The sequence below is a fragment of the Somniosus microcephalus genome, chromosome 1 (genome assembly GCF_052327205.1).
Source record: "Somniosus microcephalus isolate GS21.2 chromosome 1, FLI_Smic_1.0, whole genome shotgun sequence".
Lineage (NCBI taxonomy): Eukaryota > Metazoa > Chordata > Chondrichthyes > Squaliformes > Somniosidae > Somniosus > Somniosus microcephalus.
The window spans coordinates 396,120,663-396,135,984 of record NC_140987.1 but is presented as its reverse complement, the minus strand read 5'-3'; the positions used below and the strand labels follow the sequence as shown (position 1 = coordinate 396,135,984).

General features: G+C 47.5%; 1 protein-coding gene across 2 annotated transcripts in view; it reads left to right on the top strand.

Annotated features, from left to right (window-relative positions):
* LOC147125125 (rho GTPase-activating protein 6-like) overlaps positions 1-15,322 on the top strand; it is a 341,140-nt gene that overhangs the window by 183,758 nt on the left and 142,060 nt on the right. For both annotated transcript variants that reach the window (XM_085997712.1, XM_085997721.1), the window contains one exon: positions 10,183-10,339. In XM_085997712.1, coding sequence (XP_085853838.1) covers positions 10,183-10,339 — 157 coding nt within the window. The remainder of the gene's footprint in view (positions 1-10,182; positions 10,340-15,322) is intronic.

Here is a 15,322-nt window from a genome sequence, read left to right as displayed (position 1 = left end):
TTCAAAAATTGGGAACGGGTCCTACAAGAAGCGCAAGATGCTATGCATATTGTAGAGAATGGACCCTGTGCATATTGTAGAGAATGGACCCTGTGTATGTGATAGAAGACAGAACCTGTATATGTTACAGAATTTTATTGGGAGCACAGATGTTTAACAAACAATTAAACTGACTTGCAATTATCTTTGCAAGGGTTTTTTACTATCATCAAGGAAGTCCTGCTTATACAACAAGTATAAATTCAGGAGATTTTAATCCACTCCATCTTTAGTGATACAGTCCTTCCAGGATTACCCTTCTTTATGTTAACCCCTTTCTTTCTATTGTGTTTTATCTCTGATACACCAGAAAACACATAAATATAAAAGGTACAAATGCCCCGAACCTCTCAGCACCTATTCCAAAGTAAACAATAGCAAAATTTCAAACGCAAAGTTTCATTTGTCATAAATAAGGCATAGCAGACAATGTAGATGTTATACAAAGCAGCAGACCCTTTGTCCATATGTTAACTGTTAGAGCTATTCTCTGTGCAGTTATTATGTGTAATGGGACAGTAACCGTCTGCAGGTTGATGCACACGCTGTGGTACACCAGAGAGCCCGAGATGCCTGAGAAGGATCTAATGACATCTGAAACAATTTTATCCATTTACCAGTTCGTTTAAAAGGGAAATTCAACTCTTTTTAATAAGCTGTCTCTTCATGATTGTTGTTTTTAAGAATTTGTTCTCAGCAGGACAAATTCCTGGAACAGGCTGTACCAAGACAGCCAATGTTAACAGGAATCCATTTGTTACAGTCTTATCTATTTTTCCTTGCAGTATTATGAAAGTGGCTCTTCTGCTCCAACAGTACACTGCTCTCTTCCCATGAAGATTTTACCACTTTAAATAGGGTGGAATTTGACTTTAAGACATTCCACCTTCTGATGTTAGAACAAGATTGACTGTGTTGTGTGTAGATTGTAATCGGGCGTCTCCTCGCAGTAATGTATTGCAGCTCTGACCAGTCTATGGTTTAATACTCTGAACACTAAATAGCTCAACGCACTTGCCCTTGGATCTGGAATGTAAGTAAGCTATTAAAATGTGTCATTTTTCAAAGTTTAAGACAAATTTCACCTTTGAGCATGTTTTTAATATGTGATATTTCTGTAATTGTTAGAAAAGTTAACATTTAGGATGGAAGATTTTTATTTACTTCAGTTGCAGGGTGTGCTAGAATGTTGCTACAATCTCCCCTCCCTAACTCTGTAACCTCTTCCAGCCCTGAAACCCTTTGAAATCTCTGCACTCCTCCAATTCTGGCCTCATGCGCATCTCTGATTTTCATCGCTCCGCCATTGGCGGTCGTGCCTTTACCTGCCTGGGCCCTAAGCTCTGAAGTTCCCTCTCTAAACCTCTCGACCACTCTCTCCTCCTTTAAGACACTTCTTAAAACCTACATCTTTGACCAAGCTTTTGGTCACCTGTCTTAATATCTCCTTATGTGACTCGGTGTCAAATTTTGTTTGATAATGTTCCTGTGAAGCACCTTGGGACATTTTACTATGTTAAAGGTGCTATATAAATACAAGTTGTTGTATTTGTGAAAATTGAAAAAATCTTTTAGAAGTTTCTGGATAAAACTAGAACATTCTAGTTGCTTGAAAAATTGTATTCATGTGTTTGATGTTCCATTCAATTGCGCCATATAATCAAATTCCACGTGCATGTGTGAACATGTGAATGGAAGTTTGCTACCATAGGCAAGTGAGGAAGAGAAGATGTGTGTGTGAGAGAGAGAGAGACAGAAGGATAGAGATAGATAGATATGAATGAATCAGAGCTTTGAGTGCCTCATAATATTGGTTATAAAGCAGCATAGTCCCTCTGTTTACAAAACCTCATGGTGTAGGCTAAGTTCTTCCTTTGATGAGCTCCTAATTTTGTCTGATGCCTTTTACCTTCTGTATTTAAGGAATATCTCCTAAAAATGTATTTGTCCTAAAAAATTTCTATCTTTGCCTCTCTTGTTAAGGGATAGCAAAATCTCCCAAAGTTAGGAGATAGTTTAAGAGACTGCAGTTGATTCTTTACAGAATGCTCTATCATTTGATAGCTACCTGTTTTAACAGAAGGATGATTTGTTAGGTTGGGGGGGGTTAGGTAGATGATTGTGAGGTGGGTGTGGGTGGGGGGGAATGGTTTAACCAGTTAATCATGAAATACCTGGTTCAGGCTATCAACTTCTTGGGCCTCCCTCACTCACCTAGTCCAGGTTTCTTTTTCCCCTAAGGCCTGTATTTGCTGTTCATGAATAAGGAGATCTGAAGGTTCTTGCATGAAGCACGCAAGTACTTAGTGTTAAGTCCGTGAATGATTGAGACACGGACTAGCAGAAGAGAAAACAAACAGATCTTTACTGGTGAAAGGCATAAATGAAACTAAACAACAGAGGCTCTCTAGCGCCTTTTATACAGGGGTGGTCACTGCCGGTACTGCAGTCTGAGACCAGTTATTCTCTTAAAGGTACATACACAACAATTCCTCCCCTTTTAGATAAACAGTACATAACATTCATTTGACAAATAAATGATAACGAATTACAATCACAATTACTGTTGCTAGATACATTGGTTAAGTTTAAGCAATTATAAGTTCAGTCTTTGAGGAGGCTTCCTGATTCTGTCTGGATAACGCCTCTTTGGGGTATCAGGTTCTTCTGGCAATGTTGAGTCGGAATCAATGTCGTTGTTTGGTTCATCTGCTTCCAATATTACCGGTTCTGCGGTAGCTGCAATTGGAACGTCGATTTCATTACCAGGTGTATCAGAGCGTGGTGTGGAGTTGACGTTTTCCCGTGACTCTAGAATCTGGTCAACATGGCGTCTTACAATGCTCTCCCCAACGTCCACGGTATACATGAGAGGTCCTTGTCGTGTACAAATCGTTCCTGGTTGCCATTTCTCAGTGCGGTAGTCCCAGGCCAAAACTGGTTGACCTATCTTAAAACTCCTGGTCGGCCTTTCATTCATATTCTGAAACTGCCTGTTCTCCACATCTCTTCGGACGTTTGGCTTAACCAAATCCAAGCGGCATCGTAGTCTTCGATTGAAGAACATCATGGCTGGAGTTTGGCTGGTAACCGCATGTGTCGCATTCCGGTAGGCAAACAAGAAGTTGTCCACCTTGTGTTGTAGGGGTATATCTTCATTACATATTGCCTTGATAGCCTTCTTGAATGTTTGGACAAACCTCTCGGCCAATCCATTAGTGGCTGGATGATATGGGGCAGATGTGTAATGCTTAACACCATTGTTCTTTAAGAACCTCCGGAACTCTTCAGACACAAACTGTGGTCCATTGTCAGAGCAAATCTGTTCAGGCAGCCCATTCCTGGTGAATATGGTTTGTAAAACTGTGATAGTTTTTTCCGTGGTGGTTGAGGACATTTTTATTACCTCTGGCCACTTTGAATGTGCATCCACCGCAATTAAAAACATCGAGTCCATGAAGGGACCAGCAAAATCAATGTGCACCCTTTGCCATGGAGGTGAGGGCCACTCCCATGGATGCAGCGGAGCTTGTGGTGGGGCGTTTTGGACCTTCTGGCATCCTGCACAGCTCTTGGTCATCTCTTCGATTTCTCTATCGATTCCCGGCCACCACACAAACGCTCTGGCTAAGCTCTTCATTTTTACCCCACCCAGATGACCCTCATGAAGCTCATTGAGCACTCTATCCGTCAACTTAGGTGGAATTACTACTCTGGATCCACACATCAAGGTTCCTCTGCACACTGACAGCTGTTCTCTTCTCGGCGAGAATGCTGGCAGCAGTGGTTCGCCATGTGCTGGCCATCCCTTCACCGTTAAATCATAGACCCGTGATAGTGTCGGGTCATTCCGTGTTTCCTTTTCTATGTTTGCATTCGTCACAGGGAGACAGTCGACTATGGTCGAGTGAAATAACTCCATTGGATCCACTGCAAGGTCTTCTTCTTCCACCGTCGGCAATGGTAGACGTGACAATCCATCAGCATTTCCATGCTGTTTAGTTCCTTTGTACTCGATGTCATATTGGTGTGCCCCTAGGAAAAGGGACCATCTCTGCAGCCGTTGTGCTGTCATTATCGGTACGCCCTTCTGAGGGTTGAAAATGGAGACAAGAGGTTGATGATCGGTTAGTAGAGTAAATTTTTGACCGTGCAGATAGTGATTGAACTTCTTCACCCCCCACACTAGGCTGAGGGCCTTTCTGTCAATCTGGGCATAGTTACGCTCGGCAGAAGTTAACGAGCGTGACGCAAAAGCTATCGGCCTCTCCAAACCATCAAGGAATTTATGTGACAGTACCGCCCCAATGCCGTAGGGAGACGCATCACACGCCAGCCTGATTGGCAGTGCTGGGTTGTAGTGAGCCAATACTTCCTTTGAAGTGATTAAGTCCTTACTCTTCTGAAAAGCACGCTTACAATCATCGCTTCATTTCCATGCTACCCCCGTTCGTAGCAGGGCGTTCAGTGGGTGCAGAATTGTCGACAAATTCGGCAAAAACTTATGATAGTAATTCACCAACCCGAGGAATGACCTCAGCTGCGACACATTTTCAGGCGCTGGGGCCTTAACAACCGCTTCAATTTTGTCAGGGGACTTATGTAACCCCTCTTCATCAATCACGTGGCCACAATACGATATCTGTTTCTTAAAAAATTCGCACTTGGGGCGGTTGGCTCGCAACCCATGTTCCCGTAGTCTAGTGAACACCTGTTCTAGGTTGTTAAGGTGTTCACTGTCATCTTCACCTGTTACAAGGATGTCGTCCAAGTAACACTGAGTCCCCGGAATCCCTTGCAGGACTTGTTCCATCGCTCTTTGCCATATCGCCGGAGCCGATGCTACTCCGAATACCAATCGATGATACTGGTAAAGACCTTTGTGAGTGTTTATCGTGAGATACTTCCTAGAGGACTCTTCAACCTCCATCTGCAAATATGCTTGTGCTAGGTCAATTTTTGTAAAACGCTTCCCTCCAGACAGCGAGGCGAAGATGTCTTCTATCCTTGGAAGAGGATATTGTACTGTGCGAAGGACAGGGTTCACCGTCACCTTGAAATCCCCACAGATGCGAATCTTCCTTGGCTCTCCGGACTTATTGGTTAACGTTTTCTTCATGACAGGAACGATGGGTGTCGCCCACTCGCTCCAGTCGACCTTAGACAACACGCCCGCCTTCTCCAGATTCTCCAGCTCTGCCTCGACGGCTGGGCGAATTGCATATGGTACCGGTCTCGCTTTGAAAAACTTGGGAACTGCATTCTCTTCTATTTTTATCGAGGTGGTTACGCCTTTAAGCGTGCCCAGTTCTTGTTGAAATACCTCTTTGGTGTTAGCTAAGATTGTTGACAATCGTCCAGGAGTGACGTCTTCATCTTTTTTACCATCCACCGTCATTGCATGAATGGAATGCCAATCTAAGTTTATCTTCCTGATCCATTCCCGTCCCAATAACGGTGGTCCACCATTTGGCAGTATGTAGAGATACAATTTCCGTATTTTCTTGCAATTGTATTCGACAGGCACCCTTATTTTTCCTCTGGGGTATACTTTTTGTCCCGTATACGTCGTCAAGACGATGGATGTCTCTCTCAAGGGTATGTGTGAAAATAGCCGCTCGTAGTCTCGTCGATTCATGACGGTTAGCGCTGATCCTGTATCCAATTCCATTTTAACTTGGGACCCTGCTATCGTGAGAGTGACCCAAATGGTTCGGTGATCCTCTTTTGCGATTACATTGTGAAGTTTGAGACAGCTTAGTCTCCTGTTTCCGGATTCATTATCGCTCATCTGGTCTTCGGAACTACTGTCCGTCATCTTTTGTACTTTCTTGTACGGTTCCTTCGTAGCCTTTTTGTTGTCACTGGTCTTCTTCCCAGACCTACAAACTCGTGCAATGTGTCCAATCTTCCCGCATTGTCTGCATATTTTGTCTTTGGACCAGCAGTCCTTCTGGTCATGGTTAGTTCTGCCGCAGCGATAACATTTTGCAAATCCCCGTGTCATTTCGTGGGTGCCGCATTCCTGTGGTTTTTGTTGAATTTCTGCAGCTCCCCTGGCTGCTGCTTCATACGATACTGCCACGCTGAAAGCCTTATCTAGCGTCAGCTCTTTTTCTGAGAGTAACTTCTTCTGTGTTCCTTCATTCAGGAGTCCACAGACAAATTTGTCCCGTAGGGTATCTGCCAGTCCTGCTCCGAACTGGCAGTGCTTTGATAGCTTGCGTAGTTCCGTAAGATACTCAGCATTGCTCTCATCTTTGTGCTGAGTTCTCCTGTGGAATTTAAATCTTTCTGCTATCAACAGCGGTGCAGGGTTTAAGTGCTCCTGTAGAACAGCAACAATTTCGTTAAAACTCTTCGCCTTCGGTTTGGCTGGAGTAATCAGGTCCCGCAATAGGCCGTACGTTCTAGCGCCCATTAAGTTTAACAATATCGATGCCTTTTTCCCCTCCGCTATATCGTTTGCCTCGAAATATACCTCGACTCTTTCCACATACGTGGTCCAGTCCTCTAATGTGTTATCAAAAACAGTGATACAGCCAGTCTTCGGCATCTTGCAAATCTAAAATGGCGCCTCCCGCGCTTTGCCTTCTTCCCCGATTTAACAAAATGGCGCCTCCCGTGCTTTGTCTTCTTCCCCGCTGTTGTTAGCGCTGCTTTCCACGGTTTCCTGTGCGTTAAATATTAATTCATTTTCTTTTATTATCTTCCCGTCGTGGAGCGGACCCTCTGGGACACTTCCCTCCCTCTTCTGAGGTCCGAACGCTGCCCGGCTTCGAAACACCGGCCGCGCCCTGTATGCTCCACCCTCTCTCTCCCTCCTTGCTTCCCGACTCGCTGCCCGGCCCCGTTGAAAAGCCACCCGATCGAGCTTCAGCCCGCCGCAGCCCAGGACGGATCAGAGCACTACCTGCCACCAGCCCGACTAGCTGGGAAACCACGGACCGAGGAACCCAGCCTGGCTCTGGACAGTCTCTCCTGCGAGTTTTAAAATCGATGATTGACGGTCGACGCCCGTTTCTCGAGTTTCAATGGCCTATTTTTTTTTCTTCTTTCTTCTGGCGCCGACCTTCAACAACGTCATCGGAGCTGCTGCTGAGTTGCAGGTAAGTTCGTTTCTAACTCGTCGCCAGTGTTAAGTCCGTGAATGATTGAGACACGGACTAGCAGGAGAGAAAACAAACAGATCTTTACTGGTGAAAGGCATAAACGAAACTAAACAACAGAAGCTCTCTAGCGCCTTTTATACAGGGGTGGTCACTGCCGGTACTGCAGTCTGAGACCAGTTATTCTCTTAAAGGTACATACACAACACTTAGACACAGTAATTGTTGGGTAATTTTAGTACTATAGTTGTGCTATGAAACAACAAATCCATTCAAATTACTCCCAATGAAATCAGATGGTAACAGCAGCGCAAAATCTCATTGGCCATATTACAAAGCAAAGATACTCATTAGCTGGAGGAATTGACTCATACGTTACAGTAATAAAGATATCACAGTCGGAAAGTAACGTAAGTAATAGGGGTGACAAGGTCGTGGGACTTGGACACCCGGTCACTTATATGTTAGATTTTATGTTAAATAAGATCACACAGGGATAGAACTTTCAACTTTGGTGGGGACGTAAAATGGCCGGTAGTGGATCGGCCGCTTGTTATACACCCCATGCTTTTAAATCCATGCTGCCTAAGTCTGCAGAAAAGCAGCTCCTCATTTTAAATGAAAACACATTTTGTGTAGCAGCTCATCTCTTAAATTGTGCACCTTGTGAAAAGGCATAAAACTTTAGCACTAATACTTTACTCAGATATTCATCTCATCAGCAAACACCAGCTAAAAACCTCCCAATCCCATTCCTCATAATAGCTCACTCGTATATGGAGAATTTAACCTTATTGCTTTATTAGCCAATGAATATTTATTCTCAGGGTCTGGATGACACTGCCAAGTACACATTTATTGCTCATCCATCGCTAGTTGACCTGAGAAGGTGGTGGGGTGCCTTCTTGCTTCATAGCAATTGCTTTTCCATTTTAGAAGACATCGAATCAAGAAATATATACTAACTAACTATGGGTTGTATGCCAGGCTGGAGTGGCAGATTTCTTTCCCTGAAGAACATTAGTGAACCAGTTGTTTTTTTTCACAACAATCTGTCTATTTTTGTGGTCATGGTCCAGCCCAGAAATGATCAGATTCCTTGAATTTGGTTTCATAACTTATTGTGGTGAAATTTGAACCTACAACTTGTGGGTTGCTTGTCCAATATCATAACCACTACACTACTGTACTTGTATTCATCTGTTCAAATTATGGGGTATGTCTGAAGGCTGCATTCTACCTCTGCTGGTTTTCTTTTAACTTTCTCTATCTCTTTTACCTTAGCTTTCTGTTCTTACTTTTCAGAGGTGAGGGGTGTTCTACTTCCCATCTCCCCAAAGAGAAAGCTTTAAAGGCATCCTAGACAAATAAGCTTTTCCCTATGGAGTCTGGATTGTTATCCATAAATTCTTGTTTTACTATCAAGAAATGCAATAACTATGGGGCAATTCAGTACAGATACATATAAGTACCATTGGAGGTTTTCCTCATGTAATCCTGGACTAAAATTAATAGTGGTGTGGTCAGAGACCAGATCAGCCCCAGCATAGTGACCAACAAGCAACAGTTCTAAAATATTTGCCATGAATATTGGAGTAAGTGCTTCTCAGTATTGTGTACTTCCCTCCAAATATCTGCCAACCCAATCCTCCACTTAAGATACATTTGTGTTAACCACAGTCTAGAGCTAATCTTGGACAATTGTTCCAGCAGAATTCCTGGATTGGTTTGAAATCCCATCTCAGTATAACAGGGATAGTTACTAACTTGGAAATCTTGTTACGAGCATGTGCATAAAACTGAGGTTCACAATTCTTTGGTGTATTTGTTGTTCTAAATACAACCATATCTTAAACATTTTCTCTTATTTTAGTAAAAAATACCTGTTTTTATGTAGCACCTTATTACACATTGTAAAGCACTTAAGTGTCAACCTTGGCTCAGTGATGGCGCTTTTGCTTCTGATTTCAAGCCCCCAAGTTGCGAATCAATTAATTTTTACTCCAATGGAGAAGATTTGCAAAATCATTTCATAGAATCATAGAATCATAGAAAGTTACAGCACGGAAGGAGGCTATTTCGGCCCGCCGGCCAACAAAGAGCTATCCAGCCTAATCCCACTTCCCAGCACTTGGTCCGTAGCCCTGCAGGTTACAGCATCCCAAGTGCACATCCAAGTACTTTTTAAATGTGGTTAGGGTTCCTGCCTCTACCACCCTTTCAGGCAGTGAGTTCCAGACCCCCACAACCCTCTGGTTGAAGAAATTTCCTCTCAAATCCCCTCTAAACCTTCCCCCAATTACTTTAAATCCGTGCCCCCTGGTTTTTGACCCCTCTGCTAAGGGAAATAGGTCCTTTCTATCCACTTTATCTAGGCCCTTCATAATTTTATACACCTCAATAAGGTCTCCCTTCAGCCTCCTCTGTTCCAAGGAAAACAAACCCAGCCTATCCAGTCTTTCCTCATAGCTAAGATTGTCTGCTCCCGGCAACATCCTCGTAAATCTCCTTTGTACCCTCTCTAGTGCAATCACATCTTTCCTGTAATGTGGTGACCAGAACTGCATGCAGTACTCTAGCTGAGGCCTAACTAGTGTTTTATACTCAGGACGAGTGGGGCAAAAACACTTCCCTCTTTCATCCTGAAGGCACAGCTGAGATAGGTAATATGCTACATCTTTCCATTCTTGACAGCAATCTACAATGTCAACCCTGTGCTATCTATAGGTCTGCTTTCAACTTAAATGAATAGAGTCTGTCTTGTCAGTTCCCATGCACGGGCATCATCAGTACCATTCAGGGTGACATTCAAGCCAGGATAGAATTGCATAGAATTTATGGTGCAGAAACAGACCATTTGGCCCAACTGGTCTATGCTGGTGTTTATGCTCCACACGAGCCTCCTCCCACCTTACTTCAACTCACCCTATCAGATAGGTACAAGTTGTTGCCAATATTAAGAAGGCGAATGTATTGCTCTGTCAAAACTGCTTCTTTTCTTGTGTTTGATTCCTCCATTTTTTTTTCTTTGTAGGGTGATTTCACTTGGAATACCATGTTTGGACAGAGTGTCACACTGCAGCCTGTTCCTATTCAAAGCCTCTCTGAACTGGAGCGTGCAAGACTTCAGGAAGTGGCCTTCTTCCATCTACAAGGGAAAGATCTGGGCTGTCAGATTACCATCCCCAAAGGTACAACTTATTGCCAATAATAATCAGTTTTTGCTTACACACCTTGGACATCCAAACCTTTTTATCATGAGCTAAAGCGAGTTTGATATGAAGCGTTCAGACTGTGCAGGCTGTTTATGACTGCAAGGATCTCCTGATTATGGGGTTTAAAAGGAGTTGGCTTGTCACGCTGGACATTTTTGGACAGATCCAATTCCTGAACCATCCAAACAGCTGCAAGAAACATCCAAATTTCAAGTCATATGGCAACCGCTTGTATTGCAGAAGGTGGTGCATCAATTTCTATTTGAACTTTCCAAACATGATTTTCTAACTGTTGTTTAGTTTGAGCTATTGGGTACTATTTTAAAGTTACTTATAACATTATTATAATTTTATATTATAATAGACATCAGTCATGGCATTATTGGTGTAATGGTGGTGAATTTCCTCGCCATTTTCAGTGCAATAGCGGTGTATAAATGGCGTGGGAAACTTTCTGAGCGAGGAAAATCAGGTGGAAGTCGTTTCCACCAATCACGCACTTTTAAAACGCTTCCCCAAGTTCTCTCGTGCTTTCTGAGCATTCACGTGATCTGCCCACTGATTCTGCACTGATCTCATCTGTATATGTCCGAGTGAGAGCCAGTGGTGGAGCAGCTGCGAGTTTCCTGGGTTTGCACTGTTAATGCACTCTGTGTTAACTAGAGTAAGATATAAGAGGTACAGCAGCTGCCAGGATCAGCTAATCAAGGTGGAAGTTTTACGAGCTTTTGAGTAGGGAGAATTTAAACATAGATTTCTGGAAACACTATTTAAACCCATATCTTTTGGAGAGGATTCATCTCTCGAGATGGCAGTATGAGGCAGGTGAACTCCAGCCATTACCATTCCACTGGGTCCTGCATCTGTGGGCCCAACGATCAGTGGGATGGCCGGTCTAATGGCAGCTATCAGATCCCGTAAGCCTTGAGAGGCAACAGCTGCCACGATCTGGGAGCTGCGATTTATGTTGTGTTCCATTCTCCTGTTGTCTCTAGAGCTGCAGTCTGTGCTTCCATGGAGGTGGAGGCACCCGGCCGCTTCCTAGCTGGAGATTTGCTGCAGGTTCCCATGAAGCTGCCACTTGCTCCATTGATGCTTGCATGAAAGAGAAAGCACTGTGGTGTTGCCGCCAAGGACACCGGTCAATTGCCACAAATTCTCATAGATTGACTTCAGAGTCTGCATGTAGGTATGACGTTCCTCAAACATCCTTTTTTTCAAGGAAGCACCCATAAGTTCTGGGTCCCACAGCTCTCAAGCCCTTGGTAGCTTTCTTCTCAGCCTCTGCTGGGATTGTGGCACTTCCTCACAGACTCCGCATTCTTCTGTGTGTCCCATGCCCGTGAATCACCTGGTCCCACATCCTCACTAACATTAACTTAATAGCCCTGGGTGAAAGTATCTGAGTTGGTGCCTGGGAGAGAGGAAGCAAATGCTGCAGGTGGTGAGTTGGCACTAGACGGGGCAGGGTGAAGCACCTATACAAGGAAGTTATCCCATTTCTCATACTCCTCTTCCTTATCATCGCAAATATCATAAGCGCTAAGGGAGAAATAACTCCCTAACTCCTCCTCTGCTTCCTCCTCATCATCATCATATTCCCCCATTGCTGTGGTGGATCTGCAGGAAAGAAGATAGAAGTTAAGAATCGGTGAGAATATTGCGTGCTGAAGTAAGACCTCATAGAATATTATTGATTTGAGTGACAGAAACATTTGTTGGCCTTGTGGCGACACGCCATCACTGGACACAATCCGCTCACGGCGGTACGAACAGTTTAAGCAGACGCCCCCAACCGGGGGCCCTTTCCTCCAGCAACTTGTTTCCCACAGGGACAGGCTGCCGGGAGCACTTCCTGTCTGGGGAGTATTTAAGTCAGGCGCGGGCTCTTCCAGTTCCTGTTTTGCCATGAGGCTGAAATAAAAAGCTGTTCTGTTTTACTAGCTCTGGTCTCGACTCCCACGTTTGCCACGGTATCTCAACACTGGTGACCCCGACGCTCAGGACGAATCCTAAGCTAGCATGGCGGATACAAACGCAGTCACGGTTAAATTACCAGACTTTTGGGAAAACTTGACCGAAGCCTGGTTCGTTCAAGCCGAGTCCAGATTCCGGCTGAAAGGCATCACAGGCGACACCACGAAGTACGACTACCTCGTCTCCTTGCTCTCGTACGCTACCGTCCCCAAAGTTTGGGCAGCGCTGCAGGACCCACCACAGACTGGCAAGTACGAACATCTGAAGGCTGCGCTCCTTAAAAAATTTCAAACGTCCTCTTACCAGCGCCACTGCCAACTCCTTGACCTCCCCGGTCTCGGTGACGCTTCACCATCAGACCTGCTTTCCCACATGCTGTCCCTCGCGGATGACAAGCCCCCCGGCGCCCTCTTTCGCATGCTTTTCATTCGGCAGCTTCCCGCCAGCATCCGCCCGCTCATTGTGGAGTCCGGCCCCACGGACCTGAATGACATAGCAGAAAAGGCCGACCGGCTGCTCTCTGCACAGTCCGCGCGCGACGTCACGCCCGACCTCGCGGCAACGACCACGCGGTCTCCCCGGCCCACCAGGCCCGCCCGCCCTACCACTCCGGGCCACTGTTACTACCACACCCGTTTTGGCACTAGGGCCCAACGCTGCACGCCACCGTGTACCTTCAATTCCCCCCCCGCACCGGCCCCCGCGATGGCCGTGGGGCAAAAGGAGCCTCTACTATACGTCACTGACGACAGAACCAACCGCCGATTTCTGTGCGACACAGGGGCCCAGCACAGCATCACCCCCGCCTCCGCCCTCGAAATCCAATGCGGCATACGAGGTATCACGCTGGCCGCCGCCAATGGCTTGGACATCCGCACATATGGCACCCGCATGGTCACGCTTGACCTCGCGGGCCGCCGCTACCGCTGGGAGTTCCTCACCGCCGAGGTCCTCTGCCCACTCATCGGCGCCGACTTCCTACGCGCCCACGGCCTCCTTGTCGACATTCCGAGGCACCGCCTCGTCGACGCCAACACTATGGCCGCCATCCCTGGCGCCTTTACCCCGGACCGTTCGGCCGGCCTGACGACCTACTGCCTCGCCAGGGCCGTGGACGACTACTCAGCACTCCTAGCCGAGTTTCCCGCCCTCACCAACCCGACCTTTTCGGCCAAAGCCGCCAAACACGGGGTGGAGCACTATATCCCCACCACCGGCCCTCCAGCTTCTGCCCACGCCCGCAGGCTCAACCCGGCCAAGCTGGAAATCGCGCGGACCGAGTTCACCACCATGGAACAACTCGGCATCATCCGCCGCTCCAGCAGCCCCTGGGCCTCGCCCCTCCACATCGCCCCTAAGCCCGGCGGAGGCTGGCGCCCTTGTGGGGACTACCGCCACCTTAACGACGCCACCACCCCCGACCGATACCCGGTGCCTCACATCCAGGACTTCTCGGCCCGACTGGCCGGATGAACCGTCTTTTCCAAAGTCGACCTGGTGCGCGGTTACCACCAAGTCCCCGTACACCCCGCGGACATCCCCAAAACAGCCGTCATCACCCCATTCGGCCTGTTCGAGTTCCTGAGGATGCCCTTCGGCCTCAAGAATGCAGCCCAGGCTTTCCAGCGCCTTATGGACTCGGTCCTGCGGGACCTGAACTTCCTATTCATCTATCTAGATGACATTCTCGTGGCCAGCTCCTCCAAACAGGAACACCTCGAACACCTTCGCGTCCTGTTCGGGCGCCTAGCCCAACACGGGCTCATCCTCAGCCCGGCGAAGTGCCAATTCGGCCTAATCGAGATCGATTTTCTCGGTCACCACATCACCCCTGCTGGGGCCGTCCCCCTGCCCAACAAGGTGCAGGCCGTCCAGCAGTTCCCCCGCCCCACAACCATCAAGGGCCTCCAGGAGTTCCTCGGGATGGTGAACTTCTACAACAGGTTCATCCCCAGAGCTGCAGCCCTCATGAAGCCCCTATACGACTCCCTCCGAGGTAAATCCGGCAAGATGGCCGTAGCCTGGACCACTGACACATCAGCCGCCTTCGATGCCACCAAAAACGCGCTCGCCGACGCCACTCTGCTCGTGCACCCGAGGGCCGACGCCCGGGTCGCGCTCACCACCGACGCCTCCGACCACGCGGTCGGGGCCGTGTTCGAGCAGTGGGTTAATGGCGCGTGGCAGCCACTTGCCTTCTACAGCCACCAACTGCGCCCCCCAGAGGTCAAATACTCCACTTTCGACCGCGAGCTTCTCGCGCTCCACCTGTCGGTCCGCCATTTCAGGTTCCTCCTGGAAGGCCGCCCCTTCACCGCGTACGTGGACCACAAGCCACTCACATACGCGATGGCCAAGCACACCGAACCCTGGTCCGCTCGGCAGCAACGCCAGCTCGCGGCCGTGTCCGAGTTTACCACGGACATCCAGCACGTCTCCGGTAGAGACAAAGTTGTCGCCAACTGCCTTTCCCGTCCCGCCATCTGCGCGAATCACCTCGCGGTCTACTACGCGCAACTAGCAGTGGCCCAGCTCACGGACCCAGACCTCCTCTCGGCGGCTACCAGCCTGCCAGGGCTACGCCTAGCCAAGGTCGCGCACGGGCCCGAAGCCACGGCAGTTACTTGCGACATCACACTCAGCCAACTAGACCGGCGATCACGCAGAGCCGCTGCGGCAGAACCATCAGACCACCATCACGACTCGTCCACGCCTCCTAAGTGGATTCTGGGGGGAGCTCTGTGGTGACACGCCACCACTGGACACAATCCGCTCACGGCGGTACGAACATTTTAAGCAGACGCCCCCAACCGGGGGCCCTTTCCTCCAGCAACTTGTTTCCCACAGGGACAGGCTGCCGGGAGCACTTCCTGTCTGGGGAGTATTTAAGTCAGGCGCGGGCTCTTCCAGTTCCTGTTTTGCCATGAGGCTGAAATAAAAAGCTGTTCTGTTTTACTAGCTCTGGTCTCGACTCCCACGTTT